Source organism: Patiria miniata, unplaced genomic scaffold (assembly GCF_015706575.1).
Source record: "Patiria miniata isolate m_02_andy unplaced genomic scaffold, ASM1570657v1 HiC_scaffold_3, whole genome shotgun sequence".
In the NCBI taxonomy this organism is placed as follows: domain Eukaryota; kingdom Metazoa; phylum Echinodermata; class Asteroidea; order Valvatida; family Asterinidae; genus Patiria; species Patiria miniata.
In genome coordinates this window covers 34,002,780-34,016,629 of record NW_024037069.1, presented here as the reverse complement: position 1 = coordinate 34,016,629, position 13,850 = coordinate 34,002,780, and the positions used below count along the sequence as shown (strand labels likewise).

The 13,850-nt window shown below is 38.4% G+C and overlaps 1 protein-coding gene across 1 annotated transcript; it reads right to left on the bottom strand.

The window, feature by feature from the left end:
- Nucleotides 1–509: 509 nt before the first annotated feature.
- LOC119736738 (angiopoietin-1 receptor-like) lies at nt 510–12,140 on the bottom strand. Its single transcript, XM_038210749.1, has 20 exons — nt 12,048–12,140; nt 11,234–11,506; nt 10,831–11,121; nt 8,697–8,914; nt 8,352–8,421; nt 8,107–8,213; nt 7,625–7,829; nt 6,865–6,964; nt 6,269–6,516; nt 5,734–5,769; nt 5,451–5,632; nt 4,886–5,114; nt 4,205–4,312; nt 3,027–3,211; nt 2,612–2,725; nt 2,267–2,337; nt 1,530–1,570; nt 1,250–1,346; nt 850–955; nt 510–599 (listed from the first exon to the last, which is right to left on the bottom strand). The coding sequence occupies exons 1-20, from the start codon at nt 12,088–12,090 to the stop codon at nt 537–539; spliced, it is 2,787 nt and encodes a 928-aa protein (XP_038066677.1). The 5' UTR covers nt 12,091–12,140; the 3' UTR covers nt 510–536.
- Nucleotides 12,141–13,850: the final 1,710 nt, after the last annotated feature.

The window sequence follows — 13,850 nt, the reverse complement described above, 5'->3', positions numbered from 1 at the left end:
ATACAAAATATTCCCGCGTTACACAAAAAGTTGAATAGTTCAGGCGTCAACTACACAGAGTACATCGGTATTTCATGGTAGGTCCTCGCTATACAATGCAACTGTTGATTTAATGGCAATAATTTAGAAGTGAATTATACACAATACATCGGTACGTCCTCGCTATACAATATTACATTTTGAATAATGGTCTTCTACGAAAGCTTTCTTAGATTTTCAACAATACTCTAACCAGCCTACTACGATTTTTAACATAATGTTAATGCTTACTCTAAACCGAGTTGTAAATTTGATAATAAATGTAAACATGTTTAGTAAGTCTTGTTCCAAATATATAAGATGCTAAATCCTGAATGAATTAAGATCCACTGAGTACAAGGACATAAGATGATTAAAATATTCTACTTGACATTGTTACCAAATAAAAGTCTGCAATAATGCTAACACTCAAATCCGACACTGAAGACAATCGGGAAAAATGCTGAACCACTTTCGAAGATGATGCATTACAGCGTATCAAAAGATATTGACGTCATCTAGTTGTCATCAAACTCATGCTTGATGATGAAGTTTTCGTAGACAGTCGGTGACAAGACAACCTTCAAAAAATAAAAAAAAATTGCATCGCCTTACTGTTCAAAGTAATGAGCGAAACAAAATCTGTATATCAAAGAAAACACGGTTCACTTTAATGTTCCGAGAGAATAGCCAAACAAATACATAATTATTGCCATTTGCATCTGTCGTTCATTTCGGTAAAAGAAGATATCCAATGTATCTAATATTTATGAGATCCGTAACCTGAAAAGTGTTCATGAAATTTGATTTTAAAGTCGGCATGATGCTTACATTTTCATACGATTTGGAGTTCATTTTCTCGAGAGCTTGGTAGAGTACTTTGAAGGTTGGACGCTCACTTGGCACCTCATGCCAGCACTTCAACATCAGATTATAACTGAATCAATACAAATACAAAGAAAACTAAAAATGAGAGTCCAAGTGAGGGTCTAAATTAACACCTGTAACAGTTACCTAAGAATGTCTGAACGTTTTATTTCTGTGTATTCGCTGACCCCAGAAATCTTCTGAAAATTGTCTGTTCACTTGAAATTGTTGCTTTTTTACAATAAATTCTTACCTATCATTATCGCAACTATGGTTTTTGAAAGGTTTATATTCGAATAATTCAGTGAATGTTAATTCAAATCTGCAGTCATACTGCTGAAGGAGACAATTATTTTTTACTTACATTTCATCAGCACAGTTGTCCGGCTTGGGCATGCGGTATCCATCCAGCAGTCTTTCGGCCAGTGACTTGCTCTCAATACCAGGATATGGAGTGGACCCTAAAAACATTTATCAACTAATAGTTAAAAGTTTGATTCATTAGTATCAAAGTGTTCGTATTAGCAGCTATCTTAAAGCAGTAGATAGTAATCCCAGCTTACAATGAGCCAATGGAAACTAAATTTCTGTATTTTTATGATGCGGACAATAAATTTCTAATCTAATCTAACCTAATAACTTACCGTATGTTGATATCTCCCACAGCAAGATACCAAATGACCACCTACAAGATTAACAGAGGACGAACAGATGATTCTTAAATATGAAAATGGGAATACTTTAACAGAACGATATAATTGTTTACGTAGGATAGAAAACTGAGGTAAACGATGAAAATCATTGATTTAAACTCATATTCAACTAGAAAATCACCCAGAGAGCGCCAACTTGGCCAAATGTAATCGATATGTACTTGTACCAAGGGCCCCCCTTAAACATTGTTTCAGGCGAATCCGCCCATACTTTTTTTTAGTTACCTTGTTAACAGACACACCAACAAACTGACCAACCAACAAACAAGCCATATCCCATGAAAACATAACCTCCTTGGCGGAGGTAATTATATAAAGTTCATATGGTTTTTGCTTTGTAATTTTTAAGACAAATGAACAAAAGTCTTGTAGCCTATATTTGAGCAAGGCAAAGCACAAATGCAAGTTTTATTAAATACTATGTTTCAAAAGCAAGTAACAGTGTGAGAATCAAATTCTGTGACAAAATTATGTTGCACTAAAATCAAACGAACAAAATGGACAAATTACAAATGATGGACTGTACCTTTAATAGCAATACGACAGAAACTCTTTTTTGCTTGACTTATTTTGGACAAATGACCAAAATGCTTGTACCTTATTTGTGTGGTCTAAAATAACTGCGTGAGAATCAAATTCTGTGACGAAAGTATGTTGCTTTTGCTTACACATCACTCTTGGACTTGTAGACACGACGTGTCAAAGATTCGATGGCCAACCAGCGAACGGGAATCCTTGTCTACAATCAAAAGAACATATATTTGAACTCAGTTCATGAAATGAGGTGCCATATCAACTGAAAAAATTTCACCCGAAATGTATGATTGGTATACATCGTCTTTCTTGAGTACTTGATTGACACCAAACAACACCGAGATGATTGTTTTTGTGTAATTCTTTAGATAGTTTGTTACAATGTTCACCAAAAGCAATTAAGTTATTTCTCTCGTATTGATTAATCATTATCATTTAACTTTAACCCCTTAAAGATGATTCTACATTCTGTACATTACCGAGGATTTCTGAACGTAGATGTCCTCCCCTCGTGAAAGGCCGAAATCAGACACTTTGGCGGTCAGGTCGTTGGCCAGAAGTATGTTCCTTGCAGCCAAGTCACGGTGGATAATCTATAAAAAGGACAAGTATTTCAATCGACCACTCGCAATTATCTAACAATTAGGTGACCTCCAGAACATTGACTGCAAGCCTCAAGCAAACATACACCTGTCACTACACTAGCCTATGAAAAAGGACATTTTCCCTCGGAATTTCGTCTTTGCAAGTTATATTAACTGTAGAAACGATTAAAAAATAACGTTCTTTCAAAAAATCCCTCGAAAAATGCTGAAAGTGATCAGAATCACGACAGAGCTGTGGTATTCAAACTAACACATACAAAAGTATAAAATGAAGGAATATAGACTTTACCCCTGTCTTGGACAGATGATCCATTCCCTTGGCAACGTCTGTGCCAAATTTCAACAAGTTTGAAGAAGTCAGCGGAGATGCTCCGTCAGTTGAGTCGCCAGCTCCTCTCTGACTCGGGCGAATGCTCCTCAAATAATCACGAAGATTGCCGTTGGGAAGAAATTCCAGCGCCACATACAGAATGCCTTTGATAAGAAAAATAATTACAAGGGGTTTTTCTTTTGAAAAAGCCTCGCTTCATGATGTGATACTGCGTAAGGTTATCAAAATTGAGATTGACAAAAGTCCAGTTGGCCAATTCACTTTACCCTTTTGCCTAAAAGTATGTCCACGTGTCTATTAGTTGTTATTAACGTTTAAGCTCTATCGAAGCTAGAATAACTAGGATTAGTTGTCGTTTCTCAAACAATTTAGCTTAAATTGCAATAATTTATAAAACAATGGTTGTGAATTCACTTGCCTCATGGTGTGATTCTACGTAGGGTAACGTAAATTCAGATTGACAAAAGTCCGGTCAGCTAATTAACTTACGCTTCTACCTGAAAGTATGGCCTCTTGTCTGGGTTCAAGCAGTTCAAATGTTTGAGTGTGTGTTCTTCAAGTTTAAGCTCCATAGAAGTTATAGAGCAACAAATATAGAGTAATAATTAGTTGTCTGTAATCAAAATAAACTATGTAGTTTGAACTTGAAATGGTCATATTTTCGTTGATATGATTAATGTTGGAGATAATTAATTCCAGTAACTGGTTCAATTCTGACCTTGCCAAACGCCCAGTCTTGACCAAGGGCGGATCCAGGGGGGGGGGGGGCAAAGGGGGCCATGGCCCCCCCCAAAACGAAACCAATTTTTTTTTTTTTTTAATGTGACATTGCAATAAAGGTAGGCAATGGGTACACCACCATCTTTTCCTCAAAAAAACATTGGTTAAAGTGGTCAGAAATTGCCTCAGATCGCACCACAGAGCATCTAGAATCCAAAATTTTTTCGGGGCCCTTAAGCGGGCCCCGAACCCCACGCCGTAATTTTTTGACCCACTTTTTTGGGGGACCAAAATTTTTTTTTGGCCCCCCCCAAAAATTGTGTTCTGTATCCGCCCTTGGTCTTGACTAGCGCAAAGTAGTTACAAAATGTAAAACACTGGGCTGTCTTTTGGTATAGAAATCATGATTAGTTTACCTTCATGAAAACATGCGGCAAGGAGACGTACAATATTAGGGTGTGGTTTAATGCCCACCATCGTCTGCAACTCTGCCTTGAAGTCCGTAGCAGCATCAGAGGTGCTGTCTGTATATAGAAAAGGAAACAAACATCAGTCCTGACATGTCTTTCAAAAATTCGTTCTCAGCTGACCGCCCAATTATTTTTACAGTAAATATAGATATTTTACAGTTCATTATTTGGTAATTCTACTTTTTTTTTAAAAATGAGTATGTTACAGTGCGATGCGAATTACTGTAATGAAAATACAGTATACCGACAAACAAGGAAGTCGCATCGTCAATACTTGATTGACGAACAACACAAGGCTTGCCAAGCTGGAACCTAAAGCCTTAATTTAGGACATTATCCGAACTTCGGTAAGTCAGTCACTCCATCAGTGCTTGCATAACGCACACAGTTTTATGCTATTGGTTCAGCATGGCTATTCCTTGAAGTGTCTTCATGCGTCTGTTAGGCCTTATCGTCATTGCAGGGTAATTGGGTCCATAGCTCTGGTGTGATCACATGTGGCATTCAGTGAGTCACTGAGCGAGTCAAAGAGTCAGTCAGTCAGTGAGTACATCAGGAAGTAAGAGAACACATGACTGGCCCTCTGGGACCAGCAACTGTGTTTATCCTAATCATGAGTGGAGTTACCTTTGAGAGTTTTGATGGCTGCTTTGGTGACATGGCCTCCGATCCTCACGCCTCCTGCCCGTACCTCGCCAAAGTTACCTTTACCAAGAATCTCATCATCGATGATCAAATTCTCCCATTTGATTTCCAGTTTCCTGGCCCAGATGGGAAGCCCAACATCCTCATATATATCGCCATCGGGGTTGACAGCTCTCGGTTGGTCATTTTCGTAGGTTGTAGGTTTGGCAACCTAGGAAAAAAAACATTTCAAGGCAATCCCTTTGAAGCTGCACAATCAATGCTTTATTGAAGGGTCTGTTAAAACAACTTTAAAATAAGTCTTAACAATGACCGAAAGTATGTCATGCAGTCAGCTCAAATGACAGAAGAAATTTAGGGGGAAGAGTTTTTTGTTTGCTTTATTTTCGCAACATTAACTGCGCAAATCAAACATCAGAATAAACACATGAACTCATCCAATAAAACAGTCGTAGTTTTGTACCTTACAGTTCATAACTAGATAAAAAATTTAATCACATGAACAAAAACAATCAAAACCAAATTGCATGCTATGAGAGTCACTTACCAGTTCCATAGTTCTAGGTACTAGAGAACTATTTGATGCATGTTGGCGGGTTCGTCTTCTCCACACCACACTCCCAATGACAATGATTATGACCAAGACGAACACTTTCACACTAGCCACGACAGCGACAATGGTGCTTCCGTTGCCACTCGCTGATGGGGTGACATCTTCCGGCTTTTGCACTTAAAACAAATTCAGAAGTTTCAGTCAAGTAAGTTATTTCAATAGCACTTTTACCGTATTTTGCTCTTCTGTAATATATTCACCATATAATTATACTTACCAATGACTGTCAGTGGCTCTGAATATGTTACCTTGGCTTCCTGCAGAACGACAATGTGACTCAAAGTGAGCGATACGAAGAACATTGTAATCACGACATTATATGTAACTAAAGAAAGTGAAAGAAACTGATATCACTAATTTGGTAAGAAACATCGGAAACATGAAATGGGAAAATAAATCACCTCTGCCAAGAGTATTTTAAACATTAAGAACTGTCATTCTAAAATCGCCGTGTTGCTATGAGTGGACTTTTCATGAACTCAATATTAAAGGCTCTGACGTGACACTTTGTTTACTTGTGCGCGTTTCTATTGGGCTACGAAAGCGTCGTTCCTACCAGGCTCCCACAAAAAAAAACACACATGTAAACAAAGTGTGATGTCACCAGAACAGAGGCTTATTGAATTAGAATAACATACACCCTTAATACGACCGTCCAGCGTACGCAAATAATAAGCATTCGTTTATATTTTTTTCGGGCAAAACATTGTTATGTTTTTGGACATTTTCGGGCAAAACCTTGTTATGGAAACTCACAGTTTCGTTGCCTTTGGTAACAGACCCAACACGGATGTTGTATACAGCATCTCGCTGAAGCGGTGCGTTCCTGTAGCCGCCATACATCTTACAGTCTCCAACTACGAATTCAGCAGGAAGGCTATTCTTAGGAAATTCAGCTGCAATATAACCGTCAACTGGGTCCTCAGAACGCCCCGTAACGAGAACATCTCTTTTTGTCACAGACAATGTACCAGTCTTCTTAACCTGAATAACGTATGATCTGCAATACAATGTAATAATACAGCTGTAATTGAAATACATGATTTTAAATGTAGCATGCAATGTTGTCTAATACTACATTTTAAACGGACATGTTACCTGCTACCATAACACACCGAAACGTGCATGCCTTATATGAAAATTAAGCATTGCAGGTGTATAATGCAACATAAGACAATAAACGATCGTAACGAGGGTCAGGTTTTCAAGATAAGCAAACTCAAACACCTCGGTAGCTGCTCTTCAACCAGATCCCATTGATATTTTGCTATAAAAGGTTTTTGTGTTAAAAGTATATCTTTAATCGAAACGTCTTTTTCTAAACAAAGTATTGTTTCTGCTTACTTACTCAATGTACACAGCAGACTTTGGAGCTGCCAAACTGATTGCGACTGTCATGTCAGTTGTTCTCTCTTGAATTGGAGTGGGTTTGGGTGGAGCAGGTGGATCTGTTGAAATTAAAAGTTTGAAGCTTCTCATTAAATAAAAACATCAAAATCTTGTTTATAATTGTCCAAGTCTTTTAGTTTCAGATGGGTAAGGATACACTAAATATAAAGTAAAAATATTTTGTGATAAAATATAGAAAATTTAAGTTGATTTGGAATCTTTTCGAAAGTGGAAACAGTCGGCCATTGTTGTTGTTGTTGTTTTCTCTTTCTTTGAAAAACGAGTAGACGTTCAAGTCAGTTCTCAAGACACACAGAGGAATCAGTCATTTTTTGCACCGGTGGTTTTTGAAAAGTAGTCTATACGCATGTTTTTATCTTATGATCGATTGAAATTTATAAAGTGACACAGACATCATACCTGATTGTGGCTTTGTATACACCAGTCAAGATCTTAGAGTTCCTGTCAAGATTTCGTTCTTAGCCGATATCTCTTTCTCTTTGATGCAATTTTAAAACTGAACTTTACCTAACCTTTCCTTCATGTACTACATAGGCCAAACAAGACAATCTTTCACTGTAATCGCCAAAGGGTGCATTTCGAGACAGATTTTAAACCCCACCTTCGTGGCAGTCGTCTTGATCATCAGGCGTATCACACAGGCTTAACATATAATTATTGACAATCAGTAATTAAAATTAAAACGAAAATAGTTTTACCCATCATCGGCTTTGAGTAAACCTCCAGAAATCGGTGCTCAGTTCCTATGAACATTTCATTCTTCGCAAGCACCCTAAACTCGTATCTCGTACCAGGTTCCAGGTTGGTCATTGTGAAGGGTGATTTCCGAGCTTCATTGGTTTCGTATGTGTCCTCTGCTGTGAAGTCTGGTTGATAAGGCCTCTCCAAGATACGGTACTCCACCTGACAAAAGGGAATTTAAAACTATAGATTGAGAGCTTGATTTCTTTATAATCCCTTTATTTATGGATGCTGGTTTAACAAAAGGGAGAGAGACCTTTAATACTATATCTAGATGTCGAGGTGTAATACACAAAATGCTCACAACCTCGACGTCAGGATACAATTTCGAAAGGGTGCATTTAACTATTTCTATTATTTATCCAGGATTGCCTATATTCACCATTCAGTGGTCTTCCATAGGGCCCTGACATTGATAAAAATGACAATAACAACATACTATGTAACCAGTGATGACTCCTCCAGGTTGCAGGGGTGGGATCCAGGTTAAAGTGATTGATGTCTCTGTCCTCACTGTGGCATTAAGATTTCGAACAGGTCCAGGAACTAAAGAAAAGAAAGATCACATAATGATAATATATTTTTTTATGAAGATCACATCCTTTATAAAATGCCAAGCGACCATGGAAACTATATGTTAATTTGTTATGAATACAATGGGAAAAATTGTCTACGATTGTCTACCTCCAATTGCCGTCGTTGCTTCGATAGGGTCACTCCAAGGGCCAGGACCAGGAGACGTCACAGCTCGCACCTGAAAACATTTTATTTGAGGTTCAAAACATTAGACAGAATTGTTTCAAATTACTTGAATTCTAGAAGAGCACAAGATATGTTTTATTCGCCTTGAAATAGATCGCGAATAATGTATGCGAACATTAACATTCCTATTATTGATTGTGTCAAATATGTCGCTAAATAATGTATATCAATGAAACTTTGGGAAAGACATTAGTTCCTTCCAGAAGAATCATCGTGTATAATGATGATAGTTTAGTCAGAATAGAAAAGGTGGATACATGTAAAGACCTGAAATTGGTATGTTGAACCGACTTCAAGGCCCGTGACACGATGCATCCTCCCCGTCACATTAGAGTCAGTCTGCATGGTTCCCATGTCTCCACTCCTCCAGTAGCGAATATTGTAGTGCAAGATAAGTCCATTCGGTGGATCTGGCTCACTCCAGCTCAGAATCACAGAAGTGTTATCCAATGGCTGAATACGAACATCTATGGGAACTGTTGGCTCTGTTGAAATTACTCATCAAGATAATATCAGATTTATTATGCGTATATTGTAAAGTCGTTACATAATCTAATACTGTACCTAAGCGTTTAGAGGATCGCAAATAGAGGTAGGAGTCAAACTGAGTTATGAAAATAGTTTTGGTCGGAGAAGAATTTGAGAAGATCTGCACATGGGAAACAAAGCATTCACAAAACAAAGTTAGTTTACCAGCTTGCAGTGTTGTTGCTTCGATAGGTTCACTCCAAGGACCAGCACCGGGGGACGTTTCAGCTTGCACCTGAGAAAAAAACATGATATTTGCTGATACTCAATCATTGTTTAAATCCTACAAATGACAATGATTAAATGACCTGGGCTCCTCAATCACAACGATAAGCTATCCTTTATTTGCTGTGAAAAATATTGAGGTTAGTGTTATATTTAGTTCGAGTGAATTCCCAATATATCGATTATGTCAATCAGGCATTTCTTCTACCATGACATAATTGGATTCATCAATGATACCGTTCAGTGTGGAAAATGTAAGGTTCGTCGAGGAGAGTCATGATGTACTTGTTTAATGGTAGTAGTTTATTCCATTTGATAAAAATGAATAGAGACCTGAAATGTGTATGTTACAAAGGCTGCAAGGCCCGTGACACGATGCATTAGCCCCACCACATTGGAGTCAGTCTGCGTGCTTCCCATGTCCCCACGCCTCCAGTAGCGAACATTGTAGTGCGTGATGTTTCCATTCGGTGGATCTGGTTCTCTCCAGCTCAGACTGACAGACATGTCATCTGTCGACAGGATGCGAACATCCAAGGGAACTGTGGGCGCTGTTGAAATTAAACACCAAAATAATGTCAGGTTTATTAGAGTTCATTCTAAAGTCAATGCATTCAAGGTAGGAATCAACCCGAGTTACAAATTAGTTTTGGTCAGAGAAGAATTGGCGAAAATCATGTGCATAAGGGAAACAACAAAGTTCGTTCACCAGTTTCCATTGTTGTCGCAGAGATAGAGCCACTCCAAGGGCCAGCACCAGGATGCGTCTCAGCTTGCACCTGAAATGTGTTTGTCAAAACTATGGATGTTACTTTGTTACTAAGGATGTTACTTCATTTTAATCATTTTTGCAATAATATTGCAAAAATGATTAAAATGACCTGGGCTCTTCACGCACAAATATAAGTTATGCTTCATAAATCTTAAAAAATAAAGTCAGTGTAAAATAAAGTTCATGTGAATTTCAATGTGTTGATTATACCATGCAATAACTGGGATAATCAATGGACTTGTCCATTTAGTATAATTTGGGACATATGTTAGTTTCGACCAGGAGAATCATGATGTATAATGATGATAGTTTATTCCATTTGATAAAATGAATAAAGACCTGAAATAGGTATGCTACATCGGCTTCAAGGCCCGTGATACGATGCATCCTCCCCATCACATCGGAGTCAGTCTGCATGGTTCCCATGTCTCCACTCCTCCAGTAGCGAACATTGTAGTGCAAGATAAGTCCATTCGGTGGATCTGGTTCACTCCAACCAAGACTGACAGACATGTCATCTGTCGACAGGATGCGAACATTAAGGGGAACTGTGGGCGCTGTTGAAATTAAACACCAAAATAATGTCAGGTTTATTAGAGTTCATTCTAAAGTCACTGCATTCAAGGTAGGAATCAACCCGAGTTACAAATTAGTTTTGGTCAGAGAAGAATTGGCGAAAATCATGTGCATAAGGGAAACAACAAAGTTCGTTCACCAGTTTTTTTGGGTCTTTTTTGTTTGAGGGGTAATTTGTGTATGGAATCCATAAACAACCGCAAGACAACCGCATCAAAATTAGAATTAAACCGAAATACTAAGGAGAAGATGGAGATAGGGAAATGAGTTTGAGGAATAACAACAGAACACATAGATTACCTGCTTCTTGTGTTGTTGATGCTACAGCCGCGCTGTACGGTCCAGTCCCATCATTAGTCCTTGCAGCAACTTGAAAACTGTAAGAAGTATAGGGAGTAAGTCCAGCTATTGTAACTGAGAGGCCTGCTGTAGTCTGACCAGTCATTGGTGCAGCTCCACTTGTACTAATCCTATAGACGTATCCTGTAATGACACCGCCTCGGCTTCCACACGCTGGGAGGCTCCAGGAGAAGGCTAGGCTGCGTTTTGCTTGAGACCCAGGTGTCACAGAAGTGGGAGGCCCAGTCGGTGCTGTAATTTCAAATAAGTACTAGAACGTTAGAGATACTGCATTTAGATGAAGACAATAAGTTACAACATACGAGCCAAAAGACTGAAGACCGTAAAACCTATAGTGCCATACCTGATGATGCGGTTGTGACGATTACTGTTTTTATTGGTCCGTATGCACCATTTACATAAGCTTTGACTCGTACAGAGTACTCGGAGTTTGGCATCAGACTTGTTATAGTAGTTGTGCTTCCCTGACACATGCAGTGGCTACTGTACGCTGATGAACTGATGCTTTCACAGTTATCTCTGTTGGTCAAGGCATACTCCACGCTGTAATGATCAGCACAGGGCACGGTAGACCAGCTGACTGTCATACTTGTAGCACCAACATTTGTTTGCGTTACTATGGAAATAAATGTTGAACATGGATATTAGGTAGCTGACTGTCAAACTATTAGAACCCACAGTTGTTTGTTTGCATTACTACGGCAACAAAATGTACGTGATTATTACATGCGAGAACACAACATTACTTGTGAAAATCATTGGCCAGCCAATATACATGTATAATTATGCAACTATATAGGACTATTTAAGCCAGGTAGTTGCAGAAGAAGGCATGCCCATTTAATTCGTTGCATATTTTTAGGCCAGTCATCGTTGCTGATTCTATTCGTGGGAACGATATCAAAATATCCTTCATTAGCTACCAATTAGAATCTCGATGGAAACGTGACCAAATAAAATCCTTACATGATTGCCAATCTGCATATTGCACTCATCTGCTATCAACCATTTTTCAAACGGAATAAAATATGTCTTTTTGTGACCGTAAGACTTGGTTTGTCAGCGAACTGTTTGTTATACCACCAGCATGGCAGAGATGCAAATGTTGTGTCATCTGCATCATGATTCGGAATGTGAAGATTAAGGTTTATTCGTACTTCTTGTAATGACGTCTTCTGTGCTGATCCTGACTTCAGCCATATGAAGGCAATTCCCTGACAGTTCCACACTGACGTATCGGGCAGAGATGGCCGGGTTCGATGTGAAATCAATCACTGCTCCGTTAGTTGCCTGGGTACGTGTGACTGCATCTCCTATCTGTGTGTTCTGGGAGTGAACTTGACTCAAACCAGCACGAACTACAGCTCTTGTCAGTCGCCAACCTGCAAAAAAAGATCATCAGTATGCTGGTTCTTGTTAGACTTACTCTTTTTGATTGATAATCTGGGCTGTTTGCGATGCATTAAATTAACAAAGTTAACTGACTGTTTCAATAATTACTGTTTTCCTGAATGTCAAATTCAAGTTACACGCAGCTGCAAAACGTCAACTGGCTGCCGGAGGCTTTGTTTTAGTGCATGCATATATGTGATGATTTAATCCGACTTAAAATTAAATTATGCATTTTATTAAAGCAAATTGCGTCTGTAAATGTGGTTAAATATTTATAATAATAATCTATTGCACAAGTGCGTTCCATTATTTCTTGTTATACATTGCATTTTTGAATATAACTTTCACTTGATGGGAACGAAACCTTTCGCATTCATGTTTCTATTTCATAACACATTTATGTATTCGGAAATCGTTTAAACTACAGTTATCTTTGAAGTTTGTGTTTTTATTGAATATGGGTTAGTATGACCACTTGTGCATTCAACGAATTAACATAAAAACACATGTTGAGAATGGCTGTTAAATGCAGTCGAGTATTAAGCACTGCAAAATTACCATTGTAGCTTTAATTATTCTGCCCTTCAATTGGGAGCCAACAATTAAGATTGTTTTGCATTGATGTGTTGGAGAAAAACAATCCTTTCTGACTGAAGAACACGAATAATGTATAAGTCAAATCATAATTCTAGAGTAATGGAGGACTCCATGCTGTGAAGATTCGGCTTTTCGTATTTCTTTGCTTTAGTTTAAGGTAATATACTAACGAATAAGGTCAATCATTTTGAGGTGATATCACCAGATTGCAGTAACTTGATGAAACAGCTTTTCTTATACTACACAACTGGTTCTTAAACAAATGCCGACCGAAGGGAATATTCTTCAAGTCCACTCTATTACTTGCTACTGCACCCGGATCATAGACTTACCACGATCGTCAATCCTGTTGACTATAGTGATTCTTGTCAGGCAGTACTCAGCCTGCAGGTCAACTCTCCACCATTGGTCTCCGGTACACACTGGCGAAAATTGAATTCATCAACAAAGATAGTAATGAAGTAACGCATCCTCAAAATAAGTTGGGTCTTTTATGTGAATATGGATTAGTCATTAAAGTTATGGTTTAAAATGCATAACATGTGGATACAGGCTAGGAGGAATATCAGTTTCGATTATTTGAAACAATCTCAACATTTAGACAGATTTGCATGAGACGAATGAAACGATTGACTTGTGTACATATTGTCAGGTATGTGCACAAGGTTGAACTTCGCATGTTCTTCTCATGTCCATCAGGAGCAAATCGGGGGAGGGGGGGGGGTGAACGTAAAAAAACCCGCTCTGTCAAAAAAAGAATTTTCCATAGAAATTCATGAGAAAAATGCTAACCATCCCCCCCTCCCCCTGCTCTGACACCCAACATTTTATTCTGGTAATAATGTCCGCCTTTTCACAAAATACGAACAGAGCCAGCTTGGTAAGAGGGTATATGTTCAGTACTGTATACTATTCTGTGATATAGTGTTAAAAATCGTCAGATTTGAACAGTGCCCCCATTGAAAATATGC